Source organism: Theobroma cacao, chromosome 1 (genome assembly GCF_053813885.1).
Source record: "Theobroma cacao isolate CCN51 chromosome 1, ASM5381388v1, whole genome shotgun sequence".
NCBI classification, from domain to species: domain Eukaryota; kingdom Viridiplantae; phylum Streptophyta; class Magnoliopsida; order Malvales; family Malvaceae; genus Theobroma; species Theobroma cacao.
In genome coordinates this window covers 37733685-37755515 of record NC_142639.1, presented here as the reverse complement: position 1 = coordinate 37755515, position 21831 = coordinate 37733685, and the positions used below count along the sequence as shown (strand labels likewise).

Below are 21831 nucleotides of genomic sequence, written 5' to 3'. Positions count from 1 at the left end.
GTCTAACGTCATGGCCCTAAAAAATAAACATAACACCATATCAAATTGATATTTATTTAGTTTTAATTCAGTCAAATGAGTCGATCAACAATTATCAAAATAATTTCTGACAACTTGAACACCTTGGTATCGTCCTCGGCTATCGGGGATGTGGCTGTTGGACCGTCCCGTCTATAACTATTATGACAATCGATGACTATGTTAGTTCCATCCCGAACAAAGCTCAAGGCATCCCAATAAGCTTTATTTGACGTCGAACCGAATGCGCTTTGGAACTTCCCCAGTGAAGTGTTGTAATCAGTTTGGCAATCCCCTAGCCGCTGCTTGCCAAGAGGGTCTTGCACTTGTTTAAGAATGGTGGGGATTCGATCGAGTGTGTCTTGAATTTGACTGACAGTCTGCGAAGCAGCGATCAAGGCGAGGCCACGCAAGTCAGCTGTAGGTGAGCGAGCGTGGTTGTTGATTGTTGAAGTGCAAAAGTCGTAGTCTTGAGACTCCTTACAGATACTGTCGATTAAGGCCTTATCAGCATCGCAACAATTGAAGAAAAGAAAGCTGGCTAGGCAAAAGATGGCTACGGAAAACAAGCACTTGAGGGAAGCCATTTTTTTTTCTTAATTTTTCTGTAAACCTAAGAAACATAAATATATATAGTCGTTGTAAAGTACATTTGTGGAAATTCTCAATTTAAGATCCATTAGCGGATATTATGCGGACAGGGGATCCATTCATTGTTATTCTTTTGTCTGACTTCCTTCAACCAGATTTCTTGCCATGCATGCAGGATGTTCTCCTTGATAGGAAATTTGACCAAAGGTAGTCAACCCAAATCCCTTAGATTGTTAAACTCCTTTTGATATGAATTTTAATGTAAAATTAATCACGTCAAGACCGTTCTCAATATTTTTACGAGATTTTAAGTTCTGATATTAAATTTTTAATTTATGGTCACCAATATATTATGGCACCTCTTTCGTCGTTTATTTAGTTTTCAATATCTCATGCCAACCATGAAAATAAATCTCGAAGCAAACAATATCTCATAAACACAATTCAAAATCATTTAAATCAGTAGTCTTCTAAGTCCTATGTCAATCCTTTGTTTGCATTTAGTTTACTTCATTAGAAATAGGTAAACATGTTTACACATTCATTTTCAATTTTTTTTCAATGAAATGACTAAATTATAAAAGGTTAAATGAAATAGGTATAGTTGAGCATCACTATGGTTTTTATCTATTAATTCCACCTACATATCAATGGCACCTTAAACTCATTTATGAGCATCAATGGTAATTTTTTCAATAATAATAATAACTACAATTTGGCTTGGTCTACGACTTTCCTTGGTATAAGACGATCATTGATTAGCAAAATGATCTTTGATAATTTGATCACATTGATATTATCCTTGACTATTCCTCCTAAAGATATTATGACAATTAATAACTTCGTTTATTCTATCTCTAACAAAGTTTAAGGGGTCCCAATAAGCATTTTTAGACATAAAGCCGAATGAACTCTGATAATTCCCTAATGAGCTGTTATAATCTTTTAGGCAAACCCCTAGTCCTTGTTGGCCAAGAAGGTCATTCAATTTTTTGAGAATGTTCGGGATTTGACCGAATGTGTTCTGAATTTGAGCAACAATCACTAAAATAAAGATCATGGCAAGGCCATGCAAATCGGCTGCAGCCAAGCAAAGGTCATTGCGGTGAGCTAAAGTGCAAAAACTGAAGTCTTAGCACTGCTCACAAATGCTGTCAATAAAGGCTTTCTCAGCATGGCACCTATCGAAGAAGAGGGAGACACATAGGAAAAGGAATAGTAGCTAATAAAATTTTTGAATTATTTAATAAAAATTTAAATAAATTTTTATTATTTTATTATGTTCAATGAATTTTTTATATTTTTATTTTAAGTTAAATAAGTTCTTGTAATTAATAGTTGATTAACCGTTGTTAACCAAAGTACTATTTAACATTCTATATCATATAATGTTAACATGCATGATGACATAACATAATAAATAATAAAATGGAATGATGATATGGTCATGTGGTATTTTCACTCTCCACGTCACAATCATGTGAATATAAAATAATAAATGATATTTAATTAATGAAAATTAAGCAATCATTGGTTATAAAGACCTATTTGTTTCAAAATAAAAATATGAAAGCTTAATTGAATGGAGTAGAAGAAAAAGAACTTATTTGAATTTTTTTAAGTAGTTTAAGAACTTTTTCAAACATTATGCCATATGAAAGTGATAATGATAGAAGATAAGCATTTGAACGAAGCCATTTTTGTAATGTGTTAAAATTTATTCTATCCAAACGTAAAAAAAGTTGCATTTTATATATATGGTTGAGGAGTGTAACCTTAAACTTTCAAATTATAATATTTGATGTATTTATGGAGATTATCACAAATGGTAGGAATTTTTTTTTAGTAATATGATGCACTCATTCACATCAATTTATAAGCATTCAGGATTTTACTCTCAAAATACTTCAGATAAGGATCGAATCCTTATTAATAAAGAAAAAAGGCCTCTTCTTACTAGCTAAACTAAGCCATGTCAGTGTATGAGAAAAATTAATTCATTGCCTTGTTGATATATATATATATATATATCATTTATTTCACGTGTTTCGATGGGATTTCTTTTCATCAAATGCATGAATTTCTCAATTTTGTGCCAACAAAACTCTTGTAGATTGGGAATTGACGAAAGGGGTAGCTAGTTACTCAACCAAATTAATCAGACTCTACAATCTTTGCAAAAAAATAATTTTAACTAATAATTAATCCAACAAATAACGGGTAGTTAGTTGACCCTCTACTTTAACTTATCACTATCAAAGAATTTATCCATGAACTGCATCACCTCTCCTTTATTGTCAATCATTGATTTTGAAGAAATTTAAATTGAATCCATCTAGTCTAGATGCCTTATTTCCATAACATTCACCGATAGTCTCCTACACTTCCACTTATGTGTAAGGCTAGGTATCAATTAACTTGACCAATTTCAATTGTGGAAGAGGTTGTTATCGACCAAGCCGACATGAAACCGACAGCCACCAACCAACGTTGGTGAGGAGCCGATCAACGCTGGTGAGGAGCTGACAAAAACATGACCAACCACAGTAGGTTATCAAGTGATCTAGTTTGAAAATTTCAACTTTCCACGTCCATGTTGAATCCTCATCTGACAAGCAATGGCAACTTTTATTTTCCTTTTTTGTCTACTATAATCTTTGATGTTTCTCACACGTTGAGGTGAAGCTGACAAGCTGAGGGCTAGGATGCAAAGAGCGAGAGGAACTTAGCTGAGGGAGTTAGGAAGGGTTAGGTTTAGCTTAGGGTTTCTTTTTACGAAGGGGAAATCCAAAATTAAGGGAAGGGGAAAATTTTTAAAAAATAAGTCAATTTTCAACTAGTGTAAGGTTTTTTCATTGACTTATTTGATTCAAAATAAAAATATAAAAATTTATTAGGTTTAGAATAAAAATATAAGCGTTTGATTTAACGCAATAAAAGAATAAAAGTTTATATAAATTTTCTTAAATAATTTAAGAGTGTTTTTAGATATTATATATATATATATATATATATATATATATATATATTCTATTTTTTATTGATTGTTTTCAATTTTTTAAAACCTCGCCCATGTTGCACCCTCACCTTATACCTTTTCTTTTTCTCCCAATACACCTGCAGTAACTGCTTAAAACTTTTCTCTTCCAGTCAATGATTAAAAACTTAAATAAGCTTGAGCCCCAATTTAACTCATTATAGCTCTTAAAATAATTGCATTTTGATCCGATAAAAAGCTTGGCTAGTAGTTTTAAATCATATTATCATAACACCCAAAAAGCTCTACTTTAATGAGGAACTTATGGAGTATGCTAAATGTTGCATCCTTTCTATTATTATATCATGTGAACCTACTGCCCAACATTGGAAAATTAGCTAACCTAGATTCATTCATAAACTTCTCAAATTAAGTTGTAGAGCTCCACACCTCACCCTTCCCAATCTACACTTTTTCATTCCTTACCTTTTTGAGAACCCACCTAAGCATCGCCAAACACCCCTCCTTTTGATCACTCCTACCCATTCCTCTCAAAGTAGCTTCCTCTTACCTTCATCGTTGGGAATGTTAACATTCCCAAGGCACACCTCTTATTGATTTTCCTAACCTAATTTCTATTGGCAATTACCTCTTCCATATAAAAAAATTTCCTATCAAATACTTATAATCCCTCTTAACCTTCCCTCAACCTCCACAAAATGGCCTTGAATTTTATCCCTACCCCACACATATTCATAGATCTTAACAATTCCAATGACTACCTTCAATTTGGTCTCTTACAAGAAGACAATGTAACCTTCTAACCGACCTCTTTTTTTTCCCTTTCCCATTCCCTTTTTGATCCATGAAAGTAATATTATTATGAAAAAAAAAACATATAATTCAACCTTAACATAGACCTTTTATCTTTTTATTTGACACCTAATAAAGATTAATATTGTAATTGTAATGTTTTTGTAATAGCAGTGATTAGGTACTTCAGTGTCTTTTATGTAAATATTATGACATCTAGCACTAGCATATAAATACCAGATTATTGTAAATATTTAATTGAATGAAGAAAATAGAAATCTTTTTAGCTCCTTTTCCCTAATACTTTCCACCATGCCTAACTCCACTCTGAGCCCTGTCATGGTATCAAAGCAGAAGCTTGATCCATAGAAATTTTCACTTATTTTTCTTTCATTTTCTATTACCCATTCTCTTCCTTGGATTATTTGTTATTTATCTGTCAAATTTTCTTCCATTTTCTATCAATTCTTCAGATTCTTTTTTTTTTAGCTTTTCATGGCTAGGTCTGTGAATTTGAAGACCTTACTTCCTCCATCTGAGGACCCTCAATCTCCATATTATCTCCACCATTCAGATCACCATGGGTTAGTGGTGATTAACCTCAAGCTCACCTCCACCAACTATGTCACTTGGAGTCGCCAATTCATGCTCGCACTCTCGATTCGAAACAAGGTTGGATTCGTGGATGGAACCATTAAGGACCCAGAGGTCACTGATGAGATGCATGTTTCATGGATGCGTTGTAACAACCTCATTATTGCATGGTGATTGAGTCGATTTCTCCTCTAATCGCCTCCACCATTTTTTACATGAATTCAACATGTCAGATCTGGCCAACTTTGAAGAAGAGATTTTCCCAACCTGATGATGCTCAAATCTGTCATCTACAGTTCATTTTGTCAAATACAAATCAAGGTACGAAAGGTATTGATGCCTACTTTACTAAGTTAAATGTTTTATGGGAAGAGTTGAGGATATTTAGACCTTCACCAAGCTGTGATTGTGGAACCTATAATGAGAGATGCTTTGAAAAAATATTAATCAGTATGAGAAGGATATGGTATTTAAGTTTCTTAATGGGCTCAATGAATCCTTTGCTGCGTTACGGTCACAGTTGTTGTTGATGAAACCATTTCCTACTCTAGACGAGGCTTACAACCTTGTTCTCAGAAAGGAAACTCAATGATCCATCACTCACACACAAATTTTCCATGAGTCCTCTGCCATGGCTACAATCATCGATGGAAGAAAGAAAGAAAAGTTTGTGTCTGTAGTTATCTGTAACTACTGTGGTAAGCCTTGACATAATAAGGAGAAGTGTTACAAACTTGTGGATTTTCCACCTGATTTCAAGTTTACAAAGGGAAAAGGAAACCCCAAATGTCCAAGAACAATTTCTTAAGTCAATAATTCTGTGATTAATCTACAAGCAAATCAGTGTGAGGAAATTACAGACTCCTTATCTAACATAGCTCTTATCAAAAATCAGATTCAAAAACTCATAGTGTTACTCAGTGAGCAGGGAACAAACTTAGTTGATAATCCACCCTCAAATGGCAACTTTAGGATAGATTCTCTTCAACATAATCCCTCAATTGTGAACTTTGCTATGACAGGTACAATTTTAGCCTCAAACTCTTCTTCATTACAACATTTACCTTCAGTTAAGCCTACTATTATGTTTGACCATCATATCTGGATTGTTGATTCTGGTGCAACAGATCATATAACATGTTTTTTAAGATCATTCATATCATCAAAAGCTGTAAAAGATGTTTATGTTCAAATGCCTAATGATACAAAAGCTGTTGTGTCTCATATAAGAATAGTTAAGCTGTCATCATTTTTAATTTTGCATAACGTATTGTGTGTACTAGAATTTAGATTCAATTTAATCTAAGTAAGTAAGATTACAAAGTCCAAGACATATCATTTGAAATTTACTGATAATGATTGTCTAATTCAGGACACAAGTTCATTGAGAATGACTGGTCTTGCTAAGACTCAAGCAGGCCTATATATATTGCAAAGCCAGTTTCCTACCATTACAATTGAGCATTATGCCCCAAAAGATTCTATTTTAAACTCATCTCCTCAAAAGATTTCAAAAACTGTCTCAAATAGTTTGGTTAATAGTAATTTTAATGTTTTTAATGTCAATTGTAACAAGGTTCCAAAAACCTTTGATGTTTGGCATTTTCGATTGGGACATCCTTCATCAAACAGGTTGTCTGTTATTAAATAGTTTTGTTATGATGTAAGTGTTTCTAATGATACAATTTGTGAAATTTGTCCACTTGCAAACAAAAGAAACTTCAGTTTTCTTTACATGAAAAATCTAGTATCTCTTGTTTTGAATTGGTTCATATAGACATTTGGGGTCTATATTATGTTGCTGCTTTTAAAGGTTATAAATTTTTCCTCACCATTGTAGATGATTATAGTAGATTCACATGGACTTTTTTCATGAAAAATAAATCAGAAGTTATCACTATAGTATCAAGTTCTTACAATATGATTGAAACACAATTTAATTACAAAATAAAACAGATTATAATGCATCTGAATTTAATCTTTTTGAATTTTTTTCTTCAAAAGGCATAATACATCAGCTATCATGTGTGGATACACCCCAACAAAGTGGGGTTGTTTAGAGGAAACATCAACATTTGCTAAATGTGGCAAGAACATTAATGTTTCAGGCTTCCATGCCTATACAATTTTGGGGTGATTCAATATTAGTTGCATCTCATCTCATAAACAGGATACCGTCTCTAGTTCTCAAAAACAAGACCCCATATAAACTTTTATTCAACAAATTACCTTCATATAGCCATTTTAGGGTATTTGATTCATTATGTTTTGCCTCCACACTAACACAACATAGAAGAAAATTTGACCTAAGAGTTAGAAAATGTGTGTTTATTGGCTACCCCATTGGAATTAAAGGATATAGGCTATATGATTTAAATACACATCAAATCTTCAATTCCAAGGATGTTGTTTTCTATGAGCATGTTTTACCTTTTAGACCTAAAAGCCTTCCTGCTAAGCTAGGAAATTTATTTCTAGATAGCAATACTTTGCATGCTCATAACTTAAACAGTAACATAGATAATTTTCCTTTTTTTTTTCCCCAACACAACACTGATTAGAACATTTATCCATCATGCTCATACTAGGATATACCTTCTCCCTCAACAACCACTTATCCAAATTCATCCATGCATCTTATATCTCTCATTGATTCCATTGCCACAAATAGCAGTTCACAAAAACGTAATGTTGATGATAATCTATCATTTTCACCAAATTAAACCATTCTTGAAACTGATCCCAATTCTTCATTTCAACCTAGGAGAAGTACAAGAATAAAACAAAAACCAAAGTACTTAGATGTTTATCATTGTGATTTACCTAGCCATACTAATAATGTTTCTCATTATCCTATTGCTAACCACATTTTTTCACAAAAACTTTCTTCTTCCTTTAAGGCTTTTGCAACTTCACTTAGCCATATTCTTGAACCATATAGTTATCGACAACTTATTTTATATGATCAATGGAGAAATGCCATAAAATCTGAAATTGAGGCCTTGGAAGAGAATGAGACTTGGTTTGTTGTTCCCTTACTTGATAATGCACATACTGTGGGTTGTAAGTGGGTATATAAGGTAAAATTACATGCGGATGGAGCTATTGAGAGATACAAGGCACGGCTAATTGCAAAGGGATATAGCCAAGTGGAAGGTTTTAATTAGATTGAGACTTTTAGTCCAGTAGCCAAGCAAACAACAGTGCATACATTCTTTGCATTAGCAGCAGTTAAAGCTTGGCATTTATGTCAGTTAGACATAAATAATGCCTTCTTAAATAGGGAACCAGATGAGACAATGTATATGGATATGCCACAAGGATATGAGGTAAAAGGTGATTATCCAAATAGTTACAAGCTTATATGCAAGTTGAAAAAGGCATTATATGGCCTTAAACAAGCCTCAAGGCAATGGAATTCAAAATTTACAAATTCTTTGATTAGTTTTGGTTTTCAACAGTCCAAGAGTGACTATTCATTATTTACTAAAACTATTAACAAAGGTGATTTCATTGCTTTATTGGTGTATGCAGATGATATTGTGATTGGGAGTACATCATTAGTTGCTTTAGCTGTTGTGAAAGATTTTCTCAGGTCCAAATTCAAGTTAAAGGATCTGAGTACACCAAGATATTTCCTAGACTTGGAAATTTCAAGGTCAAAAAAGGAATCTTTATTTGTCAATGTAAATAAAATTAGATCTGATCAATGAATGTGGTTTTCTTGGTGCCAAACGCATCACTACTCGCATGGATTGCAACAGTAAGTTAACAAAGGATGATGCTACAGAATTAATACAAGATGCCATAAGCTATAGGAAACTGGTTGGTAGTCTTCTTTACTTAACTTTCACCAGACCCCATATATCCTTTGTTATGAATGCCTTTCTCAATTTATGGACAAGCCTCGAGCCACACATTTACAAGCTGCATATAGAGTTTTGAGATATTTGAAGTCAACTCCAAGTCAAGGAGTCTTACTACCAACTAAGTCCAATTTACAATTACAAGTTTATACAGACAGTGATTGGGCTGGATGTAAAGATTCCGGGAAGTCTATATCTGGATTTAGAGTGTTTCTTGGAAACTCTATCATCAACTAGAAATCGAAGAAACAATCTGTTGTCGCTCGAAGTTCCAAAAAGGAAGAATATTGAGCAATGGCTTCGACATGTTGTGAGGTACTATGGCTTATAAGATTTTGGCATCCAACATAAAAATTCTGTGGTTATGTATTGTGACAATCAATCAGCTATTTATATATGCAAAAATCCTACTCTTCATGAAAGGACTAAGCATATTGAGATTGATTGTCACTTCATATGAGACAAGGTGCTAAATAAGACTATCAATCCACAACATGTTGGTACTAGAGATTAAGTTGCAGATCTTTTTACCAAGGCATTGTAACAATCTCAGTTTCAGTTTTTGAAGAGCAAGCTGAGCATGGATGGCATCCATGCTCCCCTTGAGGGGGGGGTAATAGAGATTAATATTGTAATTATAATATTTTTGCAATAGCAGTGGTTAGGTACTTTAGTGTCTTTTATGTAAATATTATGACATCTGACACTAGCATATAAATACTTGATTATTGTAAATATTTAATTGAATGAAGAAAATAGAAATCTTTTCAACTCCTTTTCGCAAATACTTTCCACCATGCTCAACTCCACTCTGAGCTCTGTCAACACCTTCAGCCGCCATATCCAATGTAGAGAAAGCCTTGATCACCGATTCCTTTGGCACATTAAAATCTAGTCCAAGGCTCCCATGAGGCCTCTGTTTCCTTCAAAATGACCAAGTTTTTAAGCGTTATATAACCATCAGACCCCGATGCTTCTCGATCAACAAGGTAGTTCTTTTTCTCCAAATAGTTTTTCAAGAATATCCTTCTTCAATTTTCTCCTTCTCCACAGAATCGTTCCCCATTTTCAATTCTTTTTTTTTTTTTTTCATGATACCCTTGGTAACCTGGCTACTTTTCCCACTGACTTCACTCTTTTTCCTCTTTGTCTTTTCGAATGTTCCCATTACAACATCGTCCTTCTCCCATGACTAAGAAGGTCTTATAGTCCCTCTCTTATAATTAACTTCTTTCCTAGGTGCTCATCTCCTTTTCTCCTTTCTTATAAATTATACTATGGCTTCGTTTAATTAATATTTTAATTTTTAAAGTAAAATATATTAATGTCCTCAAGTTTTACCTATAATTTTACTTGTATTTATTAATTTTTGAAATAAAAAGTCCATAAAAAAATATTTCGTTAGACACATAAATTCAATAATTAATGTTTTTGTCAATTTGATAATATGATAATATTTTTTGAATAATTTTATCCTTCATTAATTTTATAAATTACCATCCTATATAAACTATAATTTTTCATTTTTAATTTTTATTCTATTCTAAAAAAATTCTCTCCTTTACCTCTTCCCACAATCGAAACCCTAGATCCAGCTTTGGTCGGATCTCCCTTCCCCCCCTGGAACAAGAGCTCTCATCCTACCGCGAGATGGCCGAACAGTGTAAAGTGAGCTGCCGATTGACTAAGAAAAAAATAATGAAAAAAAAATAAAAATATTTTAGACGTTTTATGTTTACCATTAATGTCATTTATAAGTTCGTGATGAAATGTATATTTCGAAAACTAATGAATTTGTATGAAATTATCGACAAAACTTGAAAGTGTTAATGTATTTTTTTTACTTTTTATTATTAATTATATTTTTATTCTATTCTCTCTTTCTATTTTTTGAAAAAATATAAAACTATCAACCAAATATATATAATTTAATTAAGTACAATATAGAGAAAAAATACGAAATAAAAATATGTTTTGTTATTGACAAAGGAAATGGAATTGAAAATGATACCTTAAGGGCATCAATGCGAGGGCCACAACTTTGTGGAACATGACGCCTTCGCATCAATGTCATTTTCAAAATATTTAAAAACAGATAACTTGTTATATAGTAAAAGGCAAGCATTTCTTGTTATTAAGAGTACATTAATCGGACCATGAAAAACTATGTTAACGAGAAGATAATTTACGACTCTCACTCTCATTCCAGGATGAGGACCTCCCAGCCTGCAGGCTTACCAAGAGGAGAGATGAATCCATAAATTAATGAAGACATACTTTTGGGATTTAAAAGCTGCAGTAGAGATCTATAAATATACCAGAGATTTTGGCAATTGGAACACGTGATTCAGAAACATGTACTGTATTTTTATTTCACCAGCATTGCTGCAAAAGATTACAATTCTGCATACCCTTTCATTAGCAGAGACTCTTTTCGGAAAAGCATTATGAACAGACGCATACAACTGTCCCCACACGTCAAGTTGCCACTAGACTTGATCACTTCAACACCAAGAAAAGAAGGAAAGAAAAAAACAGAAGGCAAAACCTGGAAGCTTTTATTCCCGAATCCCTGTTTAAGACCACCTCCGCCTTTCAATAGGGAAAAGGAATTTGCTCCCTTTTCGACTCTTCAATTTTATACATCTATGGTTTAATTAGTTGATGTGTTGATCCGAACCTTCTTCTACAATATAGCTGGCCACGTTTACGCAGCTGATGGGGCGGTCACGTATTGGACTGCACCAGCTTCTGAGAGCGCCGCCAGGAATGGCTGCGGGTTCACGGGCTCTGCCGCTCCTTCGGCAACAGTTGGTTTCTTGTAATCAAGTGACTCGTCGTTGTAAATGTCCCACCATTTCTGCACAAGCATCTTGATGTCTTCTCTATGCATATTCTCTTCTTTCCCTGTCCACCTCCAAGGTTTTGACCCCTGTTTACTCCCACGCACCACACAGTCAGCAATAAAGACTAAGACCAAGAATTAGTTAAGAAATAAAAAAAAATTCTCCAATAAGAACTTTCTTGTTTAAACTACTTACCGCTGCACAGTAATGAACAACTTTAACTTTGTCCAGCTCCACATTCTCCGGATGACGCCATAACATGGCAAGAACAAGGTTGTACAGCAAAGGAATTGGCTTGTAAATGTCCCTAAAGAACATGTTCAAAAGGTCCTGTCACAAACAAAATGTCAAAATCAGGTCACTTTAATCCTACAAACCGATCATTTAATTTCTTTACTTTCTGAATTATTAATTTCATCAATTGAAAACTTTTCAAGATACCTGTTCAGCAAATGGGGTCGGAGGGGTGATTTTAAGGGTCTCCAAGAGATTTTTATAGGTGAAAAGGCTGGGCTCAAACACAAACATGCCGGCGTTGAAGTAAAGAGAAGGGGGCTGACCCATCTCGGCAGGCCACTTGACCTTGTCAGGGCACTGTTGGCAGTAACCGATCTTGTATTGTGGGGTGTGGCTCCACGTTTTCTCACAGAAACAGTCCATTACAGCGTAACAAAGCCCATCAGGCAAATCAAACAGGTGATCAATGTTGTCAAATACCTGAATGTCTCCGTCCAGGTATATCATTCTACTGTACTCAACGAACTGCACCCACAAAATTCATACCAGGAAGTTAAATGAAAAGAATTTGTATAAATAAAACCAGCGTAATTATACAAGACAAATCATGTTACAGAACGCAGGTAAACTCAAGAGTCTCATAACATTTGTAGGCATTAAAAGACACTAACACCCCTCTTTACAAATATAACCTTCCAGATCATGAAAGGGCATTCTCGTCAAGAAAAAAAAAAGAACTTTCTTCAAACATGTACCGCCTGATAATCCAGACATTGTGCCAAGGTTAACGCAGGCTAAAGTACTGAGAGGCCGCCACGTTGACAAACAGAACCAGCAAATTAATTAACCACGTGTATTGTAGCAAAGAACGTACCTCCCAAATACGGAGCTTAGAATAGTTGATGACGTAGTAAGCCATGGCGAACTGTGTCTGGTTCTCAGGAGGGTAAACGGGTTCGATCTCTCGAACGATACAACCCTGGTTCTCCAGGACCCGCCTGTGCTCCTCGGGCACGTCGGGCAAAACGGCAACTACTAATGGGTATGCGGATTTTACTTTCCTTAAACCTTTGGCTAACCCTACAACACCTTTCACGTAGTCTCCATTTCCAGCCAAGAACGTGACATAAGCCCGCTTAGGCAACGTGACAGGTTTGGCGAAAGCGGTTGGTTTAGCAGCAGCTTGAACCAGTTCAGGAGCCATGGGAGTCTAAAACGTAGGAGAGGGCCGGGAGGGAGATGGCTATAGGAGGACCGAAGAGAGCTCTTTCTGCTTTGGCTTTGTTGAGTTTTTCCTTTGAAGAACTTGAGATGGCTGAAGGTGTTTAAATAGAACCTGAACCGGAACCGGGGAGTTTAATTCTAGATAGTTAATGCAAAATTTTAAGTTTCAGGGTGTATTGGCCATACACGTGTCCTTAAGATGATCCAACGGTGGGAGTATTGGTTCCGAGAAAGTTCTGGACAGGGACCTACCGTAATGGTGGTAGTGGAAGATGCTAGAAGGTCTTTGCATTTTGTTCGAAGAGGGAAAGAGTTTTAATCAGCTGCGATTTGGTGCATGTCGATCACGGGACATAAACTTTGTCCTATCAACCAATCATCATCGAAATCCCCCAATCCAAACTCAAAGGACTCAGGATTAGTGGAGAGAGTTTTGTATTTGGTAAGATTACTGGATCAGAATTAGCAATTAATATTTACGCCTTCTGGGGATGATACCCGAAATTTGTGACCATAAATAATCAAACAAGCAAATAAAAGTAGAACCGTACTCATTTGTGCCTTGCTTGGCATGAGGTTGAGGTGGATAGTATAAGGCAGCAAAGATGGTAGCAAAATCAACAAGATTCCCGACAATTCAAAGATATTTTATGCGAGATCAAAGCCTAGAATCATGCAGCAGAATCCCTCTTTCTATGCCAAAATAGTAATGGTCTTAATTTATAATTACCCAATTAATGCACTTCTAACTTCTTTATGCATAAAAAATTGCATGTTACTTTCACTTTTATCCTTATGGGTTATGGAATTAACCAGTAAAGTCTCGAATAATTGGAAATTTTGAATTTATATGTTGCCATTTTTGTCACCAAAATGAAGTGAATTTTGCTCTACCTCTAGTCATTTTCATCTCAATTATTTATTTCCTTCTCCATCAATATTGCCAAAACAAAGTCTGATATTATATGCCTCTATAAGAGGATCTTTGATTAAAGTTATTTTTTTTCGTTTTTTAATTGTTTTGAGGAATCCTTTCTTTTACTTTATTATTTTTTTAATAGCTAAATGATTAGTCATGACAATCTGAATGTAGTTGGGTAGGTGCGTCTGGTTTGGTGCAATCTCCTCCGCCACTAGTTACATGATTCGTTCTAATATTATTGATAACATGCTACTAATATGCAAATCCTAGTTTTGTCCGTGAATTAGTACTTTGATTGCTTGCCTTTGCCCTGATTGAGGTTACTTTGGAGCTAAAGTTCCAAGCAAGTCACCAATCCGTCCCTCATCTGTTTTCTTGAAAACTTTAAAGAAGTGCACCCCCGCCAATCCAAATTTGTTCTGTAATCCGAAATTTTCATAATTCTAAAAAAATCTGTATCTCAGGTTCTGTGTGTTGTTTGTTTTTAAGTTGTACAGCTTACAAAAATGGAACTAAAAAGAATATATACATCAAAACTTTTACAAGTGTCGCGTCTTTTTGGTGGCTGATGGAGATACTTCCTGCTTTTTTTCTCCTCCATTTGCTGAACTGTCGAAATTCAAACCCAGCGCTTGTTTTCACTTTCCTGACATGTTCGAGACTCAGTCAATTCACAACAAGCTGACAAATTAAGAAACCCCGACGAATCTGTCGCTTTTGACTGCATGGAGCAAGTAAAGCAGACTCAGACTCAGACTCAGACTCCCCCTCTCCCAGCCCACGTGCTACAGAAAACAATGTGGAGCCCTGAAATTTTTAAACTTGCCTTTTACAGGTGGAAAAATGGGCCCACATTGCGGGGGCCAGCTTGTTTGTCATGTGATTCGAAAAGGTTCCACTGCATCAATTTCGTGGTCAATACTCCTCGATTGATTGTCACCAAGACTTTCCCTCTTTCGCCAAGTCATGGGCGTCAGCACCTGCCAACAGTCACTATGCGCACTTGGCAGATGACAAAGGGGCCCAGCTGGAAAATTTTAGTCCCCACGTTCAGCCATCTTGAACTATTCTATAAATCCGATTTCTAATTATTGAAGAGACAACTCTTCCATTTCTTTTTCCTTTTCCCTGTTTTTTTCCTTGGTTTGGACTGTTCTTTGTTTTCCTTTTTTTGTTTCTGAGATAAAATACTAAAGTATTTTGACAAAAATTAAGAGCTAAGTATGATTTTTGAGTTAAACTTTTGTGGCTCAGATTTGTACTCGACAATTCTTGACTAATTCCATGTGTTATTTTCATTTGGTTAATAGTTGATTGATGTCACCGTTTCATTGGTTCTACTTCCAAGGAGACTTCAACGTGAATCACCCAATATATTTAATTTGAGGACGGAGACATTTCCGGAATGATCCATGTAGTGTCTAGTACCCTATACACTATAGTCGGCAAAACTTATTGCCATTTGTATTAACAGTCTAATGTTAATTACCCTTTCCCCTTTTTCTAAAGAAAAAAAATTAAATTTAAAGAAGAACTATACTATACATCAACTGTGGAGATTTTAAATATCATAAATAAGTTTAAAACATTACCACTTATCATATTTCTATGACGCTATAATTAAAAAAATTAATTTTTAAATGTATTTGTGACAAAACCTTCCTTTTAAACTTATTCATCTGAAGCTACTAACTAACACAGTACCTAAAGGCCCAATCCTACTGAACAATCGAAGGCCCTGCATTTTTCTCCTTTGAAAGTTGGACCCAGTTCATTCAAACTAACTCACTACTTGGGGCTTTGAGCTAAGTCGGATGAACTAATCAAGGCGGCAAAAGGCCCTAACGTCCATTCTGTAGAAAAGAAAAAGCAGAACAATAAAACGTTTCGTGCGTGAACGAGGGAAATTTTCTAGGAGTGAAAAGAGCCAAGCAGAGTGAGACTCCCTCCTCCTCCTACAAATTTGTTCTATCGAAACCTCTGATGCCTCTATAGTCCATAAAAGCTTTCTAAAGAAAGGAGAGTCACAATTTTGATTGAATAATCGTCTTACTCATGGATCTAAGCCAGGTAAAATCCCACCAAAATCCAAAGTCTTAATACAAAAAGTGGAATTTGATGCCGTTTAATCTCTCACCTCATGATATTACTAGTAACTAGGAATCTTTTTTCTTCAGCTCTTGAAATTCAGTTTAAAATTGGATTCCAATCATCAGTGCTAGATATCAGATCTCTTGTTTTTTTGTGTCTTTGTCTGTTACGTGATTTAAGAATTCTTATTGTTCAGATTCATATATATATATATATATATATTCTATTTTACTCTCAATGCAGCCCGTTGAAGAAAACTATGCAAATCCGAAAACATGCTTTTTCATGTGCTCTTCAAGGTGATTACGATATATCTTTTTGTATTTGTAGTTCTTTGTTTCAAGAATTGAGTGACTCGCCGCTCTCGACTGTAACTGCTTTCAGACTTTGTATTTGACAGGCTTCGGCTTTGGCATTTTACCTACTCTCTGCGCTGTTCACTGATAGCTTTGTTATCATCTTCGTGATCACTGTTGTGCTTGCTGCTCTTGATTTTTGGGTTGTCAAGAATGTCAGCGGCCGTATCTTAGTTGGGCTTAGGTGGTGGAATGAGATAAACGACCAAGGTGAGAGCGGGTAGAGATTTGAGTGCCTTGACGAACTGGTTGATTATTTACATTGTTACATTTGGTTATCCCATCTCATAATGTGCTTTATGGCAACATTTTATGAGTCTAGTCATTTCGTGTTTGTAATTTGTTTTTTTTCTCTCTATGCAGTCGTTAGCTCGTATTAACAAAAAGGATTCCTGGCTATTTTGGTGGACATTGCACCTTAATGTGAGTGATCATTGGGAAAATGGATTGAAAAGGACTTGCTGATCATTGTTGACTAGCTTTTGTGGATATATAAAACTTCCATCTTGCTGTTCTCAATGTACCCTAATCATCTATAATTGCCATGTATAAGTAATGATGTGCATACTGCATTGCAGGGTTAGGAATCTTTACAATCTTTTCATACTCTGATATACTTGAAGCATTTCTTTCTTTTGTTTTGTCCTTTTTCAGGCAGCTGCTTGGATCATTTTTGCAACATTATCGCTTCTAAGGTTTCAGGCTGATTATCTCCTGGTTGTGGGTGTTTGTTTGAGCCGTGGCATAGCCAACATCGTTGGATTTACCAAATACCGTAAAGGTACGAGATTCTGCCATTTCAGATTTATAGTGATTTTAATGCTGTTATAATATTATGATAATTGTGCTGAAGAATGAGATAAAGGATGATAATGCTAGATTACACATCATGGCTGTCAAAGTGGCTAACCTGGTTTTGGTGGCTTGAGCAGGGCTCTTCAAGCCCGAAGTCCATTCATGCTCTGCTGCTGCCAGTAGCACTATGAGAAGTTCACTGACTATGGAAAATCATTTTAACTAGTACTATATTTATTTAGAGAAAGTATTAACATGATCATAAAAACAGGATACTTTTCACTATAAATAATTTCCTTCCTAAGTGTGAAAGTTGTTTCTGGCTCTGCATCCAAATTTCCAGAGTTCAAAGTGGTGTTTGGAGCTGCCTTATCATTAGAAGTCGTTTGTTAACCAACTAAACTGCATACCATCCGTTCTGAGAAATAGCTGCATGTACTCTTTACCATTGATCATGTTCTTTTGTGCAATGTTTGAATAGAAACCATTATAACCATAGTTATCACCAGCTATCTGACAGCCCTACGTGAATGCAGGGAATGGGCTGCCCAGCCTGGCCAGTCCAACAAGAAGTTTATGAAGTTGAGGTTAAGGATATTAATTGCTCATTGGCTCATAGGGGGACTAGATTGGGCTTAAATTAGCTCTCTTGAGATAGCAAGAAGCTAAGAATTCTATATCGAACCTTGTCCAAGTTTTTTTTTTTAGTTGAACTTTGTCCAAGCGTTAAATCCAATACCGCACAAGTTTGTTCTCTACATAGAGATATATGGATAACATGTGATTAGATGTAAAATACAGACTATGCATGCTTAAAAAACAGAAATTTACAAGCACAAATCTCCAAAGATCACCTTAAATCTTGGATTTAGTTAAAGTTTGTTTTGATAGAGAACTGATTTATGCTACTGCTTTTCTTCGGGAAAAGGAGAAACGATCTATTGACTTGGTGGTGGGTCGAGGCCCCTTCTTGAATTCTAACTGGTTGGGTGGGTTTGTTTATTGGATTGAAGGTGAGCTGGGCTCAAGCTTATTACAGAGCTCTTGATTCCCAGTCTTAGTCTGACCTGAACCTTCTATGTGATGCTAATTCTCAGCTACAGTTTAGATCATTTCTTTGATCTGACAAAGTGCTTTTTCTAAATTCAGATGCCAGGAAGAAGATTCAAGCGTTTGCCTCTCAGACCATTGCTTCTCGTGTCTCATCTACAATACAGTCAGCATTTGGCGTGGTATAAGTTGTCTGAATGGCAAAGGATTTCATCAAATTTCATTGCCCAGATTGCTTAACTAAGATGTTAGGCAGTGAATACTATTTCCCCATAGGTAACCACAGAAATATACCGCTGTTCGTTTTTCATTTTTAGTGGTCAACATCAGGTAAATAATGGATTCACCTGCTCGAAATTTTCTAAAGCTCCTTTTGGTATATAAGGAAAGATGTGCAATTGTGATGATCTTTGCCAATAAGGAAGGAAAAAAGAAAACTTCAAATTACTATTTCTTTTTTCTAATTTCAATTGATCCCCCGATTGAATTTGTAACTGGTTCATATTCAATATCACATTCTTGTTCTATAGTTTGCTGAGTATAGGAGAATTCCAAATTTACTCTTCTTGTGCTGATTCTTCTCATGCCTGTACAAATGTAATGAAGTTCAGTAGTTGCTCTGCTTAAATTTGCTAATTTTTCCCTTTAGCCTTAGCCTTTTTGGTAATTCTGTACTGTTACTTCAGCGTATAAGTATGTTCCAGAGTGCCTTCTGGTTGCGGACCATACCATACGCCCGACATAAAAGTTTAAGTTTTTTTAATTGGAATTATTTTTAGTGCCTTTCTTCCCCAATTTTGATTAAGGGAACTCAAGAATGAATGGATCTCTTATGTCAAAAGGAGATATTTATTTACTATTTTATAATAATTTAGTGTTTACTTTATAGTATTGACTACTGCAAAACACCTTACGAGAAGAAGAGGTTTGAAATAGAAATTAAGTGCAAGAAGCTTCTAGTTTGACTGCGAAAAAAAAACTCATTAGCAGTCAGCCCGGGAGGTCCACCACTTTAATGGGTCTAGGGCTTGGCCTTTTCCACCTCTTTATTCTTTTAAAAAGAGCAAAACAGAAGGCATAGATAGTGGAGTTTGGGGAGGTGTTTTATCTTTATTAGGGTCTAGACTCTGGAGTTGATGAAGTAGTTTGTCAAGCTTAGGCAACTTTCATCTTTATGAAAAAAAGAAATATATTTTTACAAATGCATTGACTTTGTAAAAAGCCATGCCTTCGTTGAAAGCCGACTCTAAATTTTTTTGCGGAATCTATCATGTTAAATTTCAGAATGTATAAATCATAGTGTGGATTCTAAAAGTCAAATTATATTTTTGTATCATTAAATTAATCAAATTTGGTGGTGTTTTTTTTTTCTGCTTAAGAAAAAAAACTCAAGTTGGATTCAATGTTTGTTATTCCTTAGTGGAGGTCGAGAGTTAATCATTTCTATTTTTACTTTGAACTCGTCATGGAAAGAAAAGGGGAAAGGAGTTCGTGTTTTTTAATAGGATGACGTTTATACTGGGCAAGTGATGATGGGGTTTCATTAATGTTCGTGTTATTTGGTGTTTAATTTTGTCAAAAGCAATGGAAGCTTTTCTCATAACGTGACATACATGACAAAAATGGGACATCATTTAACATTGACAACCTTAAAGAGGAAAAGCTGTGACTGGAATCAAGCCTGGTTATTATCATCCAACCATTATAACCTTTTTCTTTTTTCAGAAAGAAATCGGGAAAAAATCGTGGTAAACCAAGTTCATGGCACGAATGAAAATTTTGTTATGTTTAGAGAGAGAGAGAGAGAGAGAGAGAGTGTTTTCATTGTGGGCCTCAGCCGAGGAGATGCCTCGAATGTAGACTTGGTGGAACAAATACTTTCTAGTAGTCGTGTTCTTTTTACATTTTTTTATACGGTTGGGAGCTTTCACAAGCAAAATCCTTCGGACACAACAGCGTATGCTTTGTTTTCTTTTCTTTATTCTTCTCTACGCTTTCTTCACACTGTTGTCATGGTGATCGTCATTGCCACCGTCGTCACCTCCTCCCCGTCATGAAAGCGAATGGGTCGGATCGGTTCGATTCGGTGGAGTTAGAATCATTTACTGTTAATTACTTATAGGTTACAACTTGCATGTGATCCGGACCTTTAATTAGGCTCTAACCTCTTTTAGAGCTTATCTTTGTGGAAACTGGAAACTTGTCTCCAGGGTAGTTTGGTTATTGGATGCATCAGTCTCAGTCTCATAAGCTTAAGAAAATCATTTTAAACAAAAAAACCATTGCTGGAAGAGTGGTTGTCACTTGTCACCAAGATCAGCTTTGATAATTGTGACTCACTTCCATTTACATGGAAACTGTAATTGCGGCTATTTGATGCATTAACCAACATGGAATTTATTTATTTAAATATAATGTCATAAACTTTGTGATAAAAGTCTTTATACAATTCAATTCATGAATTTGCAATTTAGGATTTGTGCGTGGAAGACAACACCATTGGTCATATAGGAAATGGAATGATGGTAGCAAGTTTTCGTATCCTTCACCTTACAAGTTCGAGGATAAGGTTCAAGTCATGGCAAGTTCTACCAATACTTTTAATGTGTTCCACGTTTTATGCTTGTTTATTTATCATTCTGCTTATGCCCTGGCCTCAAGGAGGCTAAAACGACATTCTTGGATACAAGGAGGTGATTTAGCTGTGAGAAGTTCTTATACTTTTATATTTTACAAGTTTAAAATTAAGATTTCGTATAATATTATCATTAAATTGTTCTTGATTGTAATTATCAATTATAATTACAATATCAAATTAGATTTAAATGTTTAAATCATGGTAACTTCCATCAATGCTATCAATTGTCCATCGCAACATACTTGTTCAATTATTAGAAAGTTAAATTGAGAATTAGAAAGTGGAATTTTTTTTTTTTATAATTGAGAGAGAGGGATTCGAATCTTGCTCTTTAAGTAAGGAGATTATACATTAACTAATGAGACAAATGTTCTGGTGCAGAATGTAAAATTTGTAAAAAGATAGTAATTCTTTTGAGGAGACTTAAATTATCCAAGGAAATAAAGAAAAAGAGAGACCCATGTATGGATATTTAGAGCATTAAAACAGGAGAATAATTTGACAAGACATGGAGTATAATTGCATTATTTATCTCCAATAAGGTTGGCTCCCCTTTCCATGTAGCCACATTTGGCCAAAACAAAGATGTCGTCTTCTTATAAGGTGATCTCCAATGTCAAAATTGGATCAGGCATCAGCAAATGGCAAGCTCTGTAACAAGTAAGCACAATTTTGGGCGGTTAAGCAAAAAGATCTTCTTTTTACTACTGTTGAGATGCTCTTCTTCTTTTAAGAAATGTAATGTCTATTCGGACATGTCTTTCCTTTAACCTAACAAATAGACCAAAGCGAAACTCCAAAAAACAAGCCATC

General features: G+C 35.2%; 2 protein-coding genes, 1 long non-coding RNA gene and 1 pseudogene across 4 annotated transcripts; 2 read left to right on the top strand and 2 right to left on the bottom strand.

The window, feature by feature from the left end:
• Nucleotides 1-71: 71 nt before the first annotated feature.
• LOC18613757 (pectinesterase inhibitor 5-like) lies at nt 72-605 on the bottom strand. The gene has a single exon (XM_018121378.2). The coding sequence runs from the start codon at nt 603-605 to the stop codon at nt 72-74; it is 534 nt and encodes a 177-aa protein (XP_017976867.2).
• A 4066-nt stretch (nt 606-4671) lies between these two features.
• Nucleotides 4672-9630, top strand: LOC148764792 (uncharacterized). The gene is made up of 2 exons (XR_016024267.1): nt 4672-5314; nt 8528-9630. It is a non-coding gene; the product is annotated as an uncharacterized LOC148764792 (long non-coding RNA).
• Nucleotides 9631-11205: 1575 nt separating this feature from the next.
• Nucleotides 11206-13265, bottom strand: GOLS1 (galactinol synthase 1). The gene is made up of 4 exons (XM_007051148.3): nt 12817-13265; nt 12147-12467; nt 11901-12035; nt 11206-11791 (listed from the first exon to the last, which is right to left on the bottom strand). The coding sequence occupies exons 1-4, from the start codon at nt 13144-13146 to the stop codon at nt 11567-11569; spliced, it is 1011 nt and encodes a 336-aa protein (XP_007051210.3). The 5' UTR covers nt 13147-13265; the 3' UTR covers nt 11206-11566.
• Nucleotides 13266-16143: 2878 nt separating this feature from the next.
• On the top strand, nt 16144-18727 carry LOC18613753 (Golgi apparatus membrane protein-like protein ECHIDNA; annotated as a pseudogene). The gene is made up of 6 exons (XR_016023137.1): nt 16144-16158; nt 16423-16478; nt 16580-16783; nt 16899-16958; nt 17190-17316; nt 18480-18727. The product of XR_016023137.1 is annotated as a Golgi apparatus membrane protein-like protein ECHIDNA (transcript).
• The last annotated feature ends 3104 nt before the right edge of the window (nt 18728-21831 follow it).